This window comes from Apus apus, chromosome 1 (genome assembly GCF_020740795.1).
Source record: "Apus apus isolate bApuApu2 chromosome 1, bApuApu2.pri.cur, whole genome shotgun sequence".
Lineage (NCBI taxonomy): Eukaryota > Metazoa > Chordata > Aves > Apodiformes > Apodidae > Apus > Apus apus.
The window spans coordinates 34,728,394-34,748,039 of NC_067282.1; the positions used below are offsets into that span (position 1 = coordinate 34,728,394).

A 19,646-nucleotide genomic window follows, 5' to 3' on the forward strand; every position below is an offset into this window, starting at 1 on the left:
TAGTGTATTTTAAGTTTAGAGCTGTTGGTAGCCCTTCCAGTCAAATGAGTCAGCCAATGAGCTATCCCTGACAACTAATGGTTATTTTTTAGCATCCGTATTTATAGAAAAGAAGAAAAAAAAGTCAATTAGAAGAGGTGTTTATGCAATAGTAAAAACTAGGCATCACTTGTTGAAACAGGGGAGAAAAAAAAAGAGTAAATAAATAACATATCTGAAAGATGGACTAACAGTTCCTAGGAAAACAAACAAACAAAAATATTTAAAAAGGTACTGACATTTTAAAATATTTGGTGGTACTAGTGTACTTATCTAGCCCTATTCTTCTTTCATCAGTGAACAAATGGTAATACAAATATATTTTTAAACATTTTTTTAGTAAAGAGTTCTTAGAAAATAATACATTTGAATTACTGTTTACCAGGTCAAATCTTATCAAACAATTTGATAACATCTTTTAAAGGATTTGTGAGGAATATGATTTCTAGCTCTAGGTTTAGGGCTAGGTATAGGTCCAGATTTGTGAATATATATTATATATATTACATATATTATAAATATAATTTGCTGGACTTTCACTATTACATTATGTGGAGTACTTTGATACAGAGTATAGTGTTCCTTACCTTATAAATATAGTATTTAATGTAATACACAAAAATATTTGTATGATGATGTTTTATGTACACGGATTGTTTACTTTTCATTTGCTTTTCTGCTTTGTGTATGTATGTGTAATTTAAATAATTAAGGTCCAATTAAATTAGAAAAAATGCTGTATTTATTCACTCAGTTTGGTTACATTGAGTCACTGCTTAAAAAGCACCAGTTCTTGCAATTCTTCTTTGTTATCATTATGCAAATTTAATATAATTAGTAAGTCAAAATAAGATATCTCAGTTTTAGCCATTGAAAGGCGCCAGCTATCTAAAGCATTATTAATTAACTTTATACTGTAATATATTTAGAGTGAAACCTGTACCGATATTTAATTTTGTTCACAAAATTTTTGAGGGAAGCAGAGGAGATTAAAGATAGCACAACAAAAGTATCTTTTTCTATAAGCTTGCTACAAAAGGCAAATGTTAAACATAGCTCATCTGTAAAACGGGATAAAATGTGTAAGATACATTTTAGGTTGCACCAAAATACATACCTTGGATAACATTTTATATGTTGTCAGGATTACTTTCATCCTACACCATCTTCAGTTTCTATCCAGTATACTTTTCCTATCTAGTTCACTGTTGTTTCCAGATAGCTTGTTTTGTTTTGTTGGTTTTGGTTTTTTTTCTGTGGCTGATAATTTAGCAGTTCTATTTTAGTGTATGTTCTTCCCTAAGTGCATAAAACACTTCTGACTGTTTATCCTTAAAGCTCCAGAGGGTTAGGAAAACCTCTAGGCAGCCTCTGTTTATTGTACACACTTGCACTGTTAAGGGTTTATTTTCAACAGGGGGAAGAAAAGTACTGAGATAAAGACCGATGGTGCGTATCACTCTAACACCACATCTTGCTGTATAGCACAGTGTATAACCTATTTTACATATATATATATGTATAAATTTACCTTTAAATTGATTATGTTTTTTCATATATACTAATTTGGCCCTTGGTGGTGATAGTTCACTACATGTTTATAGCTTCTGCTGCTAGTACAAAAGTGCCTGTTCGATTTTCTTCACTGTCTGCTAGCTGTAGCAGTCAAAATTACTAATGGTGAGACAAGCAGCATATAATGCATGATAATCAATACTCAAAATCCGTTTCTTATGATGTGACATAAAGGAGTGAAGGGAAAAGACACAGATTTTCAAGACTAGAGCACCAAAGCTCACTCAAAGAAGGTGTTTTTCACTTCAAGGTCGTTTGGTATTTTTTACTTCTTTTTTTGGCTTCATATTTAATTCAGTCACTGCTAGGATGCCCAGGGAGGAGAAATGGAAAGTTAGTCAATACTGTGAGTGTGAATGCAAGTATAAAAACTTCTTTAGCAAATGCAGGAAATGAGAAGGGGAAGGAAGATATATAGAACATTATATATATAACTTAGAGATTGCCAGCAAAGTTTGTATTTTTATTGGCAGTAATGAATAATGTAAATACTGTGTAAGAGTCATCCTCATACCCAGTGTATGTGAATGCATGTGTATAAGAGCTAAGAATTTAAAATCTTAGAACGTAACTTGGTTATAACAAAAATAACCTAATCAGTCTTGAAAATCTCAAGGCACTGTTTTTGGCACAGTACTGAAAACCTAGTATAGTTAACTTAATTACAGTGGCTAAGGAACACTGGGGAGGGATGTTTTACAAGGACATGTAGTGATAGGATGAGAGGGAATGGTTTCAAACTGGAAGAGGGTAGATTTAGATATTAGGAAGAAATTCTTAACTGTGAGGGTGGTGAGACACTGGAACAGGTTGCCCAGGGAAGTTGTGGATGTGGATACTGGATGGTGCTTTGAGCAGCCTCGTCTAGTGGGATGTGGCCCTGCCCATGACAGGGAGGTTGGAACTAGATGATCTTCTAGGTCCCTTCCAACCCAAACTATTCTATGATTCTATATTTCTCTGATTCTCTGATCTTTATGTTTCATATAAAGTATTTAATTTCAATCTCAGTTCAGGGAATATATTAAAAAAAACCAAACCTAAACAAATACAGTTCATTTGAGTTTCAGAATAATAGTTAGTCTCATAATAGAATTTCCCAGTTTTGTATTTCATATACATATATATGTTATCAATATAGATAGCAGAAAATTGTATATAAACATTTGTTTAATGTATTTTAAGATAGTGTGACTGAGAACAACTACCTGAAATGCAGGAAGTGTTTTCCTTCTACCAGTGGTCTTTTTGTGGTTTAATTATATAGGCTGCAATGTATTGAAATCTTCCCAAGTGTGTTCACTGATAGTCTCTCAATCCACTGTGAGCTCTTGACACATTAAATAATGTTTAGAATTTTTTTGCAGGAAATTTTTTTTCTTTTTTTTTTTTTTTCTGTTAGAAAGAAAGGAGCAAAGAGAAATTCTGCTTTGATGGAACAATTTAAAAGCAAGTGGCAGAGAGAAGTGTTGGTCCATTGATTGTGCAGGTCTGAGCATTTTATGGTAGCTAACATGCAGCATGTTTTTATTTTCATCTTTTGTTTAAAAAGGAACCAAAATTATTTACAAAAACTGATAAAACAGTTAGTTAAACTTAAAAAAAAATAAAACAGTTACTTGGAAAATTGATTAGAGAAACTTTTAAAAGTGCCAGATAACTTTTACTCAGAATTGGAATGAATTCCATATAAGAGAAAAATAAATGCTTAGAGAAAAATCTAAACACAACATTTATTATTTCTCCTTACTATATAGGTTCACTTTTAATGCTAAAGGCCAAGATTGCCACAAATCTACTCTTTAGGATTAGGAGGAAGAGAACAAGAATAAAATTAATTAATAGGAAGCATTTGCAATATCTAAAGCTCTGGAATTAACACTGAAATGTTTGCAGTTGGGACATTTTTTCTTTATTTCTGCTGGACTTCTGTGATAAATTGTAATAAAACCTGGCTAGTACTATCTATTGTCCACCCTGTGGAAGCTTGTAACCTTCCTCTCCAATGCCCCATGTGCCTTTTAGAGTATTTTGATTTAGTTTATCTTTGGAGTTTAATATTTTTCTGTTTGTTTTTTTTTTTTTTGAGAATGAGCAATTTCATTTGGCTGTTTCAAGCAGTGTCTGTTTAATGCTGTAGAAGCTCTGAAAAACTAGATACACAGAACCTTAGTGGAGGTGAACTAATAGCTGGAATGAGGTGTATAGCAATGTTGTTTATTACTGTTTTCATTAAACAATCATCACCTCATATGTTTTGTCTACATTTATGCGTATCAACGTCAGCTCATTCAAGTGAAGTAAAATCAAACACCACAAACTTAAATCTCTTCCTTAAACTCTTCCCACTTCTGTGACTGTATTACAGTCCAGAGTTGGGTTTGTGTTTTATTCTTGTTTTTCATTTTGATAATTCTAATTATTATTGTACACTAAACCCAGCATGCAGCTAGATTTGCTTACAGGTCATAGAATCATAGAGTGGTTTGTGTTGGAAGGGACCTTTAAAGATCATCTCATTCAGGCTCCCTGCCATGAGCAGAAATAATCTTTCACTAGATCAGATTGCTCAAAGCCCCCTCCAACTTGACTTTGAAATTTTCCAATACTGGTGCATCCACAACTTCTCTGGGAAACTTGAGTGTCTTATGACCCTCACATTCAGGAGTCTCTTCCTCATGTACAATCTAAAGCTATCATCTTTCAGTGTATGCAGCTCAGGATATAGTTGGCTTTCTCGGCTACGAGTGCACATTGCATGCTCTTGTCCAATTTTTCATCCACCAGTATCCTCAAGTCCTCCTTCATAGGCCTGCTGCCAATCACTTCATCCTCCATTCTGTACTGACACTGGTGACTTCCCCTACCCAGGTGCAGGACCTTGTATTTGGCCTTGTTGAATTTCATAAGGTTTGCATGGGCCCACTCCTGAAGTCTGTCAAGGCCTCTCTGGGTGGCATTCCTTCCCTCCAAACTGCACCACTCAGTTTTATGTAATCTGCAAACCTGATGAGAGTGCATTCAACCCCACTGTCTAAATAATTGATGCATATATTAAATAATATTAGTCCCAGTGTGGACTCTTGAGGGACACTACTCATTACTGGTTTCCACTTCAACATTGAGCCATTGACTGTAACTCTCTGGACACAGCCATCCAGCCATTTCCTTATCCATCCAACAGTCTGTCTATCAGTATCTCTCCAACTTAGCAGGAAGAATATTGTGGGGGACCGTATCAAGAGCCTTACGAAAGTCCATGTAGATGACATCCCTGTCTCTTCTTTTGTTCACTGATGTAGTCACTCCATCATCAACGGTCACTACATTAGTCAAACACAATCTGCCTATAGTGAAGCCCTGTTGTTTGTCTCTAATCACCTCCCTGTCTTCCGTAAGTTTTGATTTATCTTCCAGGAAGATCTTATCAGGCATAGAGGGGCAGCTGACTTACCTCTATGAATTTTATATTGAAAGCCTTTCTGTTGCATGCTTTTACTCAAAAATCACTGTGTTCTTCTCTCCCTGTACCTTGTTTTGTCTTACTTTTGTTATTTTTTAGTGCTTTCACCAGTCTTATTTTTTAAAATCTTCAAGGAAGGGAGTATGCATAGACAATGACACTTTTTCACAGAACTGTATCATTAAAAAGTTTAATTTCTGAGTAAGTTATCTCACCCTGATTCAACTGATCATTGTGATGTAACACAATTTTATTTAAATTGAAGTCATACATATTCATGTCTTTTTAGAAATGTTAACAGTTAAAGCTGTTTATACCATTGGATTCTCATAATCACCTTTGCTATTCTTTCTGTCAGGTTTCTTCAACTGTCCTTGAACGTGGTGGTGATACTATAAGATTATTAGGAATTTATTTTCTGATTTAGAAAGGTGTTGATCACTGATTTTTTCTCTATCTTTGGATCAACAAGTTTTTTCTGCTTTTCTGAAGACCTGTTGTGCATGTCTCTGTGTGTGTTTCATCCTTAAATTTAAAGGTATACTCAGTTTTTTGTCTAATTGGATTCCAGGCATTTTTTAAAAACTAAATTCCTCAAATTAGTATTTGAACCCATTTTGCAGAAGAAAATGCCAACTAGATAAAGAGCAGTGTATAACTAACTGAAAGCTAGAGAATATAAAAGGATTTATTCTATCAGTATTGACTAGATAGTACTAAGAAAAAATAAAACAGAGCAACTTCAGAGTTATGTTTTTATAAAAAACAGTTTTAAGATGTATTTCTGGAATTTTCATTATCTCTGACATGAGGTTAGAGTCATTAATGAAATTCTAAAATGTTAAATGGTGGCCCAAATGTATTCTATTAATGTAACATGACAGACAAGCTAAGGTTTTAAAGCAGAAAGTTTTCTTTGTGTCTTTGATTTGTAGAACAGGAAGTACCAAATTGTATGTTCTAAAAATACAGCGAATAAAAAAAAAATCTTATTTAACTGTATTCTTTGAAAGAAATAAGAATATAGAAATCCTATCTGAAAACATTATCAGTTCAAATACTGTGTCACACTTTGTCATTCTTCCAAATTGTAGATATTGAGCGAATCCATTTTCACTTACTTGCATCAAATCAAAAAAGGGGAAAACTGATTGCACGATCCATACTCATGTCTAATAAAATTGCAGTATGCACTTTTTGACAAGCTTATATTTAATGCATACTGATGGAAAATTCTAGTTCTCTGTTCTTAGCAGGAAATTGGGCTTTTTAAGAAAACCTTTTTATATTGTGACTGTCACACAACATAACAATTATAAACGAAACAGAGGTGACAGGAATGAAAAGCCAGCTTGCTCATTTTTATGAAGTGTTTGTATTTCCAGAAAGGCAGTCATTGCTCAGTTATTTGATTTGAAAAATTAATCCTGATAAAGCCTTCTGAGTTCCCTAAGTACTGTTCACTCTTTCCTAGGATGGGTTTTACAAAACAAAGCCTAACAGATTTCTACAGCAGATTAGTTTACAGATGAAGTTCAATTCCACTGAGAATAGTTCTCTAATGACCCCTTTATACTTCCATTGGGCTGTGTGAATGCTTTAATGCCTAGAGAACAGAGTTAAATAAATCTTTTGTCTCAACTAGCAGGTTTATGCAATCCTTCTGAAATATTTTAATTACAGCTTCTCCTTTTTCTCCATAATTAAGAAACCAGGTGTCAAGTAAGCCCATCCCATGTTGATCACAGCCTATCCATTAGTTTAAATAAATCCACTTATAATTAGAGTTTTTTCTCTTTCTCCTTTCTTTTACAGAGCAAGAAGAATGTGTTAACTGCACAGATGAATGCAGAGTGCTTGGTCATTCTGACAGGTGTTGGATGCCACAGTTCCCCGCAGCCAGTCAGGCTGAGAATGCAGATTATCGCACAAATCTCTTTGTACCCACAGTTGAAGCTAATGTTGAGACTGAGACATATGAAACTGTGAATCCCACTGGGAAAAAGACTTTTTGTACATTTGGGAAAGACAAGAGAGAGCACACTATTCTCATTGCCAATGTTAAACCTTACTTAAAAGCCAAACGTGCCCTGAGTCCTCTGCTTCAGGAGGTTCCCTCAGCATCGAGCAGCCCAACCAAGACATGCATTGAGCCTTGCACCTCAACAAAAGGACCACTGGATGGTTGTGAAGTGAAATCAGGAGCCTTGGCTGAATCAAGCAGCCAGTACTTGTCAACTGACAGTCAGTATCTATCGCCCAGTAAACAGTCAAAAGACGCTCCCTTCATTGCGTCAGATCAGATGGCTAGGGCCTTTGCAGATGTGCATTCCCGAGTGAGCCGAGACTCGAGTGAGATGGACTCTGTTCTGGAGCAGTTAGACCGTTCAGCCCGGGATCTAGGCAGGGAGTCGGTGGATGCCGAGGAAGTTGTGAGAGAAATAGACAAGCTCTTGCAGGACTGTCGGGGAAATGACCCTGTGACCGTCAGAAAGTGAGGGGGAAAATAAGGACAGGATGGCAGTTGCGTTCCACTTCTGCTGATTAAAAGTAAATAAATCAATCAATCCCCTGGTTGTAACAGATTCACAGGAGTGAAGGAAGACCAATGCTGCTTTAAGGCTTTTAGTGAACATCTGAAGTGCCCACAAGTATGTTCTTTTCACTGCTCTTTCTTTTTGACAGATAACACTGGTTTCATTTTGACCAAACTTTCATTAGGACAGAGTCAAGTACACTAAGAACAAAATGAAAGAAGGAAAGATGGTGCCATTTTGACAATCTGATAGGAAGGTGTGAGAAAGGTGGAATGGAAATACGTCTGATACTTTAAGACTGTCCTCAATAGCTGATGCTGACTTTACTGTTTACGTATAAACCCCAAGAAAAACAGGGTTGAATAATTCTGATCTGTGGTGGACTTCCAGCAGTCACCACAGCCTTCTACTGAAAGTCATAAAAAGAGTTCTTGTAGTAGTCCAAGTGACACCAAACATTAACATTCATTTGTGGTAAACATTTATGTACAAAGTTATCTGCCACAAATATGAGAAACAAAGCAAAACAAAACAAACAAAAAAACCAACACAAAACAAAACAAGAAAACAAATAAAAAAAAAAACAACATTCCAGATCATTATTCGACAAAACATATCCTGATCATTAGTAAAACACTTCATATCATATTAAGGTTAAATGTAAAATTATATAGTCCATCTTGTTCTGCACACACATAGCTGATTCACTTGATAAAAAAGAAGAAACAAGATTTTAATATCTATTTAGCATTTTAGTGTCCAACAAAACTATAAATAGTTAGTGGTAAGTTTTAAAACAAATTAAGCATATAAAAGTTTGAAAAAAAAAAAAAAGTTACCTTTAAGGGTAATACACAAAATAAATTAACATTATTAACACTTTTTTATTCATTTGTGGACACTAAAATAGCTCAGGAAAGTGAAAATGTCTTAGACATCCACAAAAATCACATGATCATTTAAATGTGCAAATGTAAGAAGATTCAGTGTGTTTACATCAAATGACATATTTTTATTGATTTATTGCAGATTCAGTGCATATGAGCCAAATTGTTGAGTGTATAAGAGCTATATTGTGTATTTTATTAAATTAATATATAGTTGTGTTGCAAAAATATTTGGGCTTATATTGTAAATGGCAAGTGTTGCCTCAGTAGCTGTCGAACTCTATGAGTTTTGTTTTTTCCTGCTTCCTTTTCCCCATGGATTGTGGGAAGCAGCGCCTCAGAGCAAAGTCTCTTGTTTAATGTATGGTCTACAAAGTACTGCAGTACATAATCTGTTCAAAATGTGTTTGAGTGAGCTGATGGAGCTAACCAAATGGCCTACAAGTACATCCATCAGTCATGGTTATGTGCAAATCCTTGTAGTAGCTTCTATTGCAAACCCATGTTTAATAACAAAAGCTACACTTGAACCAACATCTAGAACTTCCTTGGTTGTATTTGGCTTTTGTTTTTGTTTTTTCCCCAAACACATGCAGCCAGCCTGTTTAAGGTAGGGTATTTGACTTCTTAACAGATGCCACCATTTTGAAAGTTTTGCTATTAAGTTCATAGAGCCAAAAACCTGTCCGTGCCCTTTTGGCACGGACAGTATTTTGTCTGATTCATTAGCATGTGTAATTGCTCACTGCAGCTCTAGATATGCACTGTTTATTTTGGGGGGTGTTTTTAATGTGGTTTTCATTTTTTTCTGAAAAGTGTTTGCAGCATAATTTGGGATATAGTTTGTATTTTTTATTTAATTCAAAGGATGTTTTTATTGCATTTGAAAACCTCAAAATTGCCTTCAGATGGAAGATAAAAAACAACCCAAATTCAAAATAAACATGCACAGAACAAAAAGAAGCAGAAGAATAAAATTTTTAGCCCAGGATTTGTCCCTTATATACTTCAGATACTCTGTTGAAAATACCACTGTGGTGCATTGTTTAAAAAATGCTGTAAAAGGTTTATTACATTTAATCTGTACTATACAAACATATATAAAAGAGGCTGGCAATCTCAAATCCAAGAAAGCCATAGTTTTCATCAGTTCAACAGAGAAAGTTGATCCAACAGCCTGTTTTGATGTTGGGATTGCAGTTAAATGGTGATTTTTGCTAGTCAGTCCTACAATGAATTGTCTTTGGGAGACAACCATTATGATAGTTTGTGAAAAAAGTCCACAATTACATGTAAAAAAAAAAAAAAAAAAGGATCTTGTACATGTTTTATCAAGCTACTCTCCATGTTTTGGACAATTTATGTATCTAAAATGTGGTGTTGTCTGTGTTTTATAATTATTATTTTTTTTGGCCAGGAGACCCGAGATTGGTTTTGCTAGATAGCTTGAAATTCCATAGTGGAGAGGATTTCTTATTGTTTGATCAGTCTCTTATACGTATTTCCGTGGTGCCCATCACTTCAATGTTTGTGCACCAAGTCTTTAGCTCTGCCAGTGAGATCCATTATTCAGCAAAATCTAAGCCAATATGTAAATGCAGTCAAGTGATGGAGATTTGTGTATTTTATAAATGATTTTAGCACTGAGTAACCAATTGTACAATTCATTGTATGTTTCTGAAGACATAAAGCCACAACATTCTGAGAAAGGGCTGTGCCAATGTAAGAGGAATTTACCTTAAGGCTCTCTGTCACTAGTGATTTACTAGCTTTAGCTGTTTAACACATTATCTGTATTTAGTAGTGATTATTTATTTACCACTCTGAGGTAATTCAGAATTCATGACTCACAGCTTTATAGAGGAGTTTAGGAAATCTTGCTTTTATTTAATTTGGCTGACTACTGCCTTTTGTTGTGGACCTTTGGCATACTGCTTCCAATAAGGATATCCCAAGTTTAAAAATCTGTTTCACAGTTTAGAATTGATAGATAATGAACTAATAAACCAGTAAAATTTATACAACATGAGTTTTCTGGTTCCGTCAAAATTACCATGATTGTGTGTGAAGAAAGTGCTACACACAAAAGAATTTTAAAAGCATTTTTTCTCCATGGTATCTCTGGAGAAAGAGGCATCAATGAAAGATAAAATTTAGTATTTATTTCTCTCCTTCCTTATGTACATGTTTTATAAGACTGAAATAAAATATCTGTCATGTGATTATAAAGAGAAAGGCTGAATTAAGGGAGACAATTCAAGTAACTAATAAAATTGTACTGTACACTGTGAAAAACTAATAAGGCTTTCTATATAGTATTTTTTTATTAATGAAAGACAGCAACTGGGAGTTCCTTAAATAATTGGCCAATCAAATCAGGACTCAAAATTATTTTTTTTTTCTTTGGTGTTTTGTTCAGTTTTGTTTTATTTTCTTAGCATATTAATCAGGAAAGAGATTCTCCTGAACTGGAATTTGCCACTTGAGAATATTGGGTTTTCCCATTCCAAGTTGCCCCTAATAGTCAAACATTGCTCATACTGAAGCAGGGTACATCATTCAAATAAACTTTCAAGTTGATTGCTGTCCATTGGAAGGGAAACTGCTGAGGTCAAGAAGGAGTCTGAAGCCTAGCATAATATACGCCCACCCATTATTGTTTAATTACTTTCTTTTGACATCAGGCAGTGATTATTATTGCATTAATTCAAATGGGAGTTTTGGCTATCAAGATTTGTTGATTTGAAGTGTAATTGAATGAAACCTGATTAAGGTTTTTGACTTCTCTGGCCCAATTGTGATGCAGGTTGGCATTCACATTTATCAGCCCCTGTCTCCCCATATGGCTCAAAGTTGCACCAATGACTGGTGAATGACAAAAGAAACCCAACAAACAAAAGCAGCATACATTGTATGGATTATCTCAACCGCTATTGTTTAATGGCTGTGTTTAATGTGACCTATCTGGAAAATGAGGACTACGAATAAAAAGCAATTACTAATAGTGGTGTTGCCTGCTTTTGCATTCATTAACACAGAAGAAATGTGTTAAACACCGCATACCACAGGGAGCCTGATGGTAATTACTTTGGAAAACCAACTTGTGGCAATGCGGCTGCTACAGCTAGTTATCAGTTTGCCAAAAAAATGACAGTTCTTGCTTCATTTATTAGAAATGTGTAACCGTTTTCTCTCAACAGGAAGGTGGTAAAGAGATTTCATCAAGCTGGGTAGGTTTATCTTTTAAGCAGCTGATGTGCTGAATCCCTACAGGCTGTTATTTGCTTATAGAAACAGAGCTGAATAAGGACAGTTTGGTTTAGTACAGTGGTGTAAGTTCACCAAAAGCATTTTAAATGAGGGTATAAGTTCTCAAAGACTGTCAGCCCAACATGAAAGATCAAAGCACTTGAGTATACAAGAAAAATGTCTGCAGAATGTAAAGGGCTTTGGGTTGTTTTTTGTTTTGTTTTGTTTTGTTTTTAATATGTCTTCCATAAGAGCCTGAGTAATAGAGATAAATATTTTTTTTCATCTTGCTGTAAACAACATGACAAATTGTGAGGAAAAATATTACTAACTTCCATGTCTGGTTGTTTGAGTTTGCTGTTTAGCAATTTTGTTAACCTCTTTTTTTTTTTTTCTTTATTTTTTTCTTTTGTTCTGTTTGAGCACAATGATCAGTCCCTCAGAGTGTGTGGCCCTTTCTGTCTGCTCCCGTGTGATTGAGAATGACACAAAAAATAGTTTAAAGACTCCAAACTGGATTTTTTTTTTTGTTCTTGTTTTTGGTTTTGGAGGGTTTGGTTTGCATTTTTTCTTTCTTCAGGGTTTTTACCAGTAATTATGTAAATTGCTTTTGACACTGAAATAGAATTTAAGTTTGTTCTGAGTACTGTACATACTATGAAGATATGCGCTAGTCCTGCAGGCAGAATTACCTTTTGCTCATTGCATGTTTTCTGCAAGTCTTTTTGCCAGAAACAAAACCAGTCTGCATCTAATTAGCTGGCTATCCTAGGCACAGAAAACCCCTATTGTTTTCTTCCTTTTTTCCTGCTACATATATTTGTCTTTCTACAGGCTGAATTCCAAAATCTAGCAAGCTACTGTCTGTGCAGAGTCCTGCCAGAATGTACCTTATGCTGCTGAAGGCCTCATTGGACATGGGATGTTGCTGTCTTGCTGTCTTCAACTGTGTGTAATTCAGAGCTTGGCTGGATCCACAGTATATGCAAAACAAGTCATAAACCATCCTGGCTTTTCTTTACCCAGAATGGAGTCATTGATTTCTCATTTGGAAAGTGGCCAGTCTGTCAAACAGAGGTTCTTAGATCTCCTTTAAGCCAACTACGTATAACTGCTTCAGGGTGTTCACTCATGGGATAAATACCCTATCCTTATGCTTTATTGAGTCTAAGACATGAAAGCAGCTGAAAGCTTATTTCTTCAGTTACTAATGATTCCCTAAAAATAAAATTTCTCTGATAGAAAGAAGGGACAGGTCTCTGGTGTATGTATAGCTTGATTTGTGAAAGGTCACCTTAGTATCAGTAGCGCATGCAGAAATGTATCAGGGAATTAATGAGCCATCTAAGAATTTTCTGAGATGTATATTCCATAATGCATATGTTATGACTCAGGGAAGAGAGCATAGTGTCTTGGTTTATTTATTGCTGATGGTTCCTGATAATGCCTGGCTCACAAAAAACAATTAGTTCAAGTCACCACTCCATCTTTTTTTTATGTACATTTAAAATACTTTACATTGCAAATTTATCTCATGTAACGAATTTACTGCAGATTCCTCATCTTTCTTCAGAGATGTTCATACTTTTCATGGTACTTCATACCATGTAATTAAAAAACTATTAATCGTAATATTTATAGATAAGATCTTCTTTTATTTCCTGAAATTATTCGTTTTAGAATTTGATAGTATTAAAGTTGCTAGAGTATATTAAACCATTTTTTTCCAATTAAAACACTTATTTTTTTAATGAAAAAATTCTTCATTCACTATTGTGAGTTCAGTGGGAGATTCTGTTAAGAGGAGCATCATATTTCATAAACTATTTAGCTCTAAATCAGGATGTTTCCTTGATAGCTAAACATACAGATATTTCATCTTTAGTGAAACTGATTTCTTTTTAGATTTTTTAAAATTGAAATTATGAGAAAAAATCATTGGATATGTATATTCTGGATAACTAACTAGTACATTTAATATCTTCTAACCATAATATTGTTCATAACAGTGTATTTCATTATGACTACATGGTTAGGGACTGTCTTAGACCAGATGAGAAATTGTATCTGAATATACTTTGAGTTTCTATGCTTAAAGCTGTATTGGATATAGGAATGACCTTCTGTTCCCTTGTGTCTCAATCTAAATTGAGAACAAAATGAATATGTCACTGTTATACCATTTAATAAGGATTTGTATAACACTAAGTAAATATAGTAAATATAACAGCAAAGAATACATGTGAAACTATTTTAATAATGTTATGGTACCATTGTACTAGAAGAGATTTATAATAGAGTTTTAGAAAACATTTAGAATAGAGATTAACAACTCTTAATAAGCCTTTATTATTGACCACAATATAAACTGCTTAAAAACATTAAGGCTACAACCACATTTCAAAATCTGCAGTAGTGGGAAGTTCCAGAATAAGGATACCATCCAGAATCTGGGCTTGTTTCGTGCTATCTTCTTCTGGAAGAGACTCCAGAAGTTGGAAATTATGGTTCCATAATAACTTTTGCACTTCCATGCACCAATCTAAGTAACTGAGCCAAGCTCCCTGGTGCTCTCTGAGACTCTGATGCCACCTTAAGAGAGTCTGTTTGGTTGATTCATTTAGGGATGCATTGTGGAGAGAAGGTAGATTTGTTTAGCTGACTCTTTTTGTACATGTTAAAGATAGAGCAATCCTTTGAAAGGAAAAGAACAGTTACCCTTTGAAAAAGTATCTATCTTCCAAAAAGGCTCAGGAACCCAAAAGATGAAAAAAAAAAAAGGCGCCAAAAAAAAAAACAACCCAGGATAAATGGTAAATATAGCCTTGGTCATGGACAGTATTTCCTCCACAACTCAGCTGAGTAATGCTGATGATGACTGTAAATACACCACCATTCTTTTCTAAATACACTGTTCCAGTGGACTAAAATTGGAGAGAGAAATGGAAGATCTAGAAACCCAGATAAAGCCTGCAGAATGCTAGTAAGTGTATCCAGTATTTTTATTTCCAAATAAATCACCTTTTCTTATAAAAAGATTCATTCTCCAGCACTTACAATCTTCTCTGGACTGCTAAAGACCTAAAACCACTGCAACTCCAGAAGTTATTGTATTTGGAGGCAGAAGCCGAGATAAATGAGGAAAGAGAATAGGATGCTTTGGGCAGACTCTCAGTTGAAGTTGTGGTTTCTCAGTGTGGAGAAGAGAAGGCTCCGGGGAGACAGGAGAGCAGCCTTCCAGTACCTAAGTGGCCTACAGGCAAGTTGTGAGGCAGTTTTTATAAGGGCATGTAACCAAGGGCGAATGGTTTTGAACTGGAAGAGGGGAGATTTAGGGTAGATATTAGGAAGAAAATCTTCATTGTGAGGGTGGTGAGATGCTGGAACCAGTTGCCCAGGGAAGTTGTGGATGCCCTCTCCCTGGATATGTGCTCAAGGCCAGGTTTGATGGGGCTTTGAGCAATCTGGTCTAGTGGGAGATGTCACTGCCTATGCAGAAGGGTTGGAACTAGATGATATTTAAGATCCCTTTAACCCAAACCATTCTATGACATGGTCCTCTGATTCCTTCTATTTCTTACCCCATTAGCAGGGGTGAAATGTCAGGGAACCATCATATTACTTCAACAGAAGGAAAAGTAGGAATAATTGGAGGATGTCTGAATACAGTGCTCTTGTTCAAAAACATGAAGATAAACCAAACTTACTGTGGAATAAGAAATGTAAACCTGAGACAGCTCTGCTGATAACCAGTAATTCCACTAGTCTAAGGTGCTGTTCACATCACCTCCTGTCTGGAAGATTTTCTGTGCAATGACAACACTCAAGTGTGAAGAACCAACAGGTGCAGATGCCAAATCTTGAATCCCATAGCTTGTAAGTGAATGCCAGCTCTTCTCATCCAGTTTATTTCTTTCCTCCTGAGTTTTTTTAAAGAATACTAGAAAATGCTAGTCCAGGTTTCCAGGCCTTGAAGGGTGGTCTGGAGAAAGACCAATCCTTGTTCAATACATATGCTGGTTAGCACAGAATGCATTTTTGCAGACCGATAAAATTCAGTTAGAATAGTATTTGAAGATCCACCTGTATGCTTACTTCGGGGAGTTCTTTTATTCTTATTATTCTTTCGTTTTATAAATAATCCAGAAAATCTTCAACATCAACAAAGCTAAAAGCATGTTCATTTCTAACAGCAGCATAAATATTAATCACAACCTCCAGTCCAGACTGAGGATTTTATTTGGCATAACATGCACAACTATATAACAATTGTGTAAAAACAGAAGTTATTATGAGCTCTAATTAATCTACTTTGTTACCAGCTGACTCAAAGCACTTTGCTCAGCATCCTGAGCTTTAAAGACTGCATCAGAATGGTGCTAAAATGTATAGTACATTAAGTAGAGCACATCAGCAGCCCTAGGATTTCTTTTCTAGTGAAGCTTATCATTGCCATCTACAATATGTTTTGCAGACTGACTGGATTTTATTTGTGCTGGAGTCTTGCTACTTAAAAAGAAAAAAGACAAAAAGCCACAACAGTATAATTGCTGATTTACCACCACTGCTTAATCTAATTCAGTTCTTAATGGTCCATTTGCATAGCAGAATTTGCATTTTATTTCACAGAAAATGTTATGACTCCACCTGCCTTAGTTCACATAATATATCAGAAAGGGGAAACAATAGTACAAGCAAAGCAGTGACAGATTACTTACCTTTACTAAAACAACTTAAATATTGAAGGCAAAGGGAGTACAGGTGTACCATCTTTGCAAGTGAACCAAAAGTGCATCAATCCTCCCCATAACTCTCAGTTCCATCCTCAATTTCTGTTTGATTTGGTTTTCAAAACTCAGAACAAGTAATTTTCATATGTTCTGCTATCATGTGCCACTATCCTCATAAAATTTTATTCATTGTGATGACTGTGACAGAGAATGTGCAAATATACATGCAGGCATACAGTGTCTTATAAAACTGTAACATCATCTCCCATTGATTTGGACCTAACCCAGACACTAGAGATCACAGATAAATTACAAGCTATTACACCCAGCCCGCAGTGAGGTGACTAAAATACTAACAGATTAAGGATATTTTTTGATCAATGGTTTATATGTATTTCATTAAATTTTTGCACTTCCTTCAAGGCTCAAAACCTACGGATGACAGCTGTCATTTTAGAGGTGACTCATTACATTCATTTACAGAGTCCCATAACAGATGGAAAGGTCTTTGTTTCCCAGGGAACACTGACAGGTTATGATTTGCAGAGCTTTTAATCATTTTAACAAAACTTATACACATCTGTCAATTACTCTGTTCAGTGATGTTAATAATACAGCAATCTGAGAATGACAAAGAATATTTTTCTTTTCTTGAAACCACAACTTTTCCATCAAGACTGGAATAGTGGGAGAAACATACTTTTGAAGAGCTGCTCTCTTCCAGAGAAATGGATAGAAGTACAGTGTATTCGGTCTGGCTGAGACAGAGTTAATTTTCCCCACAGCAGCTCTCATAGTACTTTTATTTTATTGGTAGTTAGAAAGGTTTTGATAACTCAGCAGTGTTTTGGCTATGGTTCAGTAGTGCTCACATAGCACCAAAACTGTCTCTCCAAAATTGCCTCCTCACCCAGTAGGCTAGGAGTGGGCAAGGTCTTGGGAAGGGACATAGCCAGGATGACTGACCCAAATTGACCAAAGGGATATTTCACACCATATGATGTCTGGTCAGCAATAAAAGCTAAGAGGAAGGGAGAGGGGAGGGGGGGAAGGGGCATTCATTATTATGACATTTGTGCTCTGGAGCAACCACTATATGTATTGGAGCCCAACTTCCCTGGAAGTGGTTGGACATCACCTGCTGATGGGAAATACAGAATAAATATTTTTCCTTTTTTTTTTTTTATTTTATTTGCTTCTGTGCATGGCCTTTGCTTTTGCTTTTTTAAATGGCCTTTATGTTGACCCATGAGATATCTTCCTTCTTATTTTCTCTCATCTCTATCCTGCTGAGGAGCAGAGGGATAGAGCGGCTTGGTGGGCACCTGGCATCCAGCCAAAGTCTGCCCACCAAAACAAGTATTTATAATCATAGTAAAATTTTATTTTCATGGTGCTTGTCCACAGAGCTTTTTTCCTCTCCTCCCAAGATACAGTGAAGCTATAAATCATTAAAGCATACAACAGATAAAACATGACAAGCTGGAATCACATGAATAATTAAAACTAAAGTCACTGTGCAGAACTGATAATTTTGGTCAGGTACAGAATTAGGGCCTTCACTGTGGTGCTTTTTCTGGCCCTGACAGCAAGTACTTCAAGCTCCCAAGGCCTCAGAATACAGACAGCAGCAGATGTATGTGTACCAGTAGATGTGGTGGCTCTGCCTCATGACTGAAACACAGCTCATTAATTCATTCTAGACGCAAGGCCCCCGTCCTCTTAGGTAAACCAGATATTTTTTTGCAATGATATTACAGGACATCCACATAGCAGATACATAGTGTTTACAGAACAATGACACTGCTTTGCTGGGGGTTTTTTGTTTAGTTGGTTTTTTTGAGATCTATAGTGTTCAGTATCAGCAGAAATCTGAGCATCTAAAGGAACACCTTTTAGCAAAAACTAGAAAACTTATTAGTAAAAATATTTTCACATCTTACACTTCATTTGTTTTAGAACTAAATTGTTTGGTTTTATTCTAGTATCTACTATAAAAACTAAAATAGCCATAATCCTTTGCAATGTAACCACAACTTAACTGCATCTCAGTAACGGAACTGTTACAGCTTTCAAATAAGCTACATTTTTGAGATCTCTCAATGGAAGATTTTTGTGTCATCAGGCAGTTCTTAGTACTATTTAATACCATTACAACATAATTTGTAGACTCTAGAGAAGGAATCACAGCTTCTTTTATAAGCACTACAGATAAGTAGTGACATATTTTGTATTGCAAAGGTATTACAGAGGCAAAGCAAAACAGAACAAAACAAAACAATCCAATTATTTAAACAGAGAAAATCTTATTATCTCCAGACCAGTTATAGCTGGAGTAATAAACCTGATAATTTATAGGTTACAGTCTGCATGGGCAATACATTCTGGAGCTAGGAATTTAACTTGAAGTCCCTGGAATTCTAATCCACACCTTGAACTACTACAACCACCTTCATATCTTCTTCTGGAAGCCTAGATAGGTTATGGATCAGAAAGGTAGTTGCTAGAATTCAACCATCTTCTACAACAGTTTAACCCCAGCCTTTAACCTCTTCACTGTATATTCTGTATAATTTTTCTGCCATCCTTCCAGCAACAAAATAGTCAGGAAGGTGTTTCCCAGCATTTTCTTAGGTGCCTTAGACTTCTATGTTCCTTGATATCTGTGTATATATTCTCTTGGAAGGAGTGTGGACTACATTCAAATGCTATTCTGTAAAGTAAAATAAGTGGCAGCTGGCACCATACAGTTTTGTTATAATGAAAACATGAGGTGGTTGCCATTACACAGTCCTGCACTAATGAGAACAGTAGGAATCTAGTATTACAATGGTCTAATGAAAACAGGAAATTGTTGGCATTAGATTGGTATAATGAAAACAGGAGGTGGCTGGCATTGCACTTATACAATAAATAAATTAAGATTTCTGGCCCTACTAATCTCATCTACATTATATATTATTCCAGTGTGCAAGTGAGAGGCTTATGCAAAGTCAGGGTCAGTAGCAGTAAAAAGCATTCTTTCTTACACTTCAGAAGCAGAGGAGCATCATTTTCGTGCAATTTAGTATTTCATTTTGGGGGTTATACATCAGTGAAATAGGGATATGGTTTTAAAAATGTATACATAATCTACACAGATTCTTCCTTCTATTTAAAAAAATAA

The 19,646-nt window shown here is 35.5% G+C and overlaps 1 protein-coding gene across 3 annotated transcripts in view; it reads left to right on the forward strand.

The window, feature by feature from the left end:
• PCDH17 (protocadherin 17) overlaps positions 1–11,508 on the forward strand; it is a 97,368-nt gene extending 85,860 nt beyond the window's left edge. For all 3 annotated transcript variants that reach the window (XM_051626475.1, XM_051626483.1, XM_051626490.1), the window contains one exon: positions 6,893–11,508. In XM_051626475.1, coding sequence (XP_051482435.1) covers positions 6,893–7,575 — 683 coding nt within the window. In that variant the 3' untranslated portion in view covers positions 7,576–11,508. The remainder of the gene's footprint in view (positions 1–6,892) is intronic.
• The last annotated feature ends 8,138 nt before the right edge of the window (positions 11,509–19,646 follow it).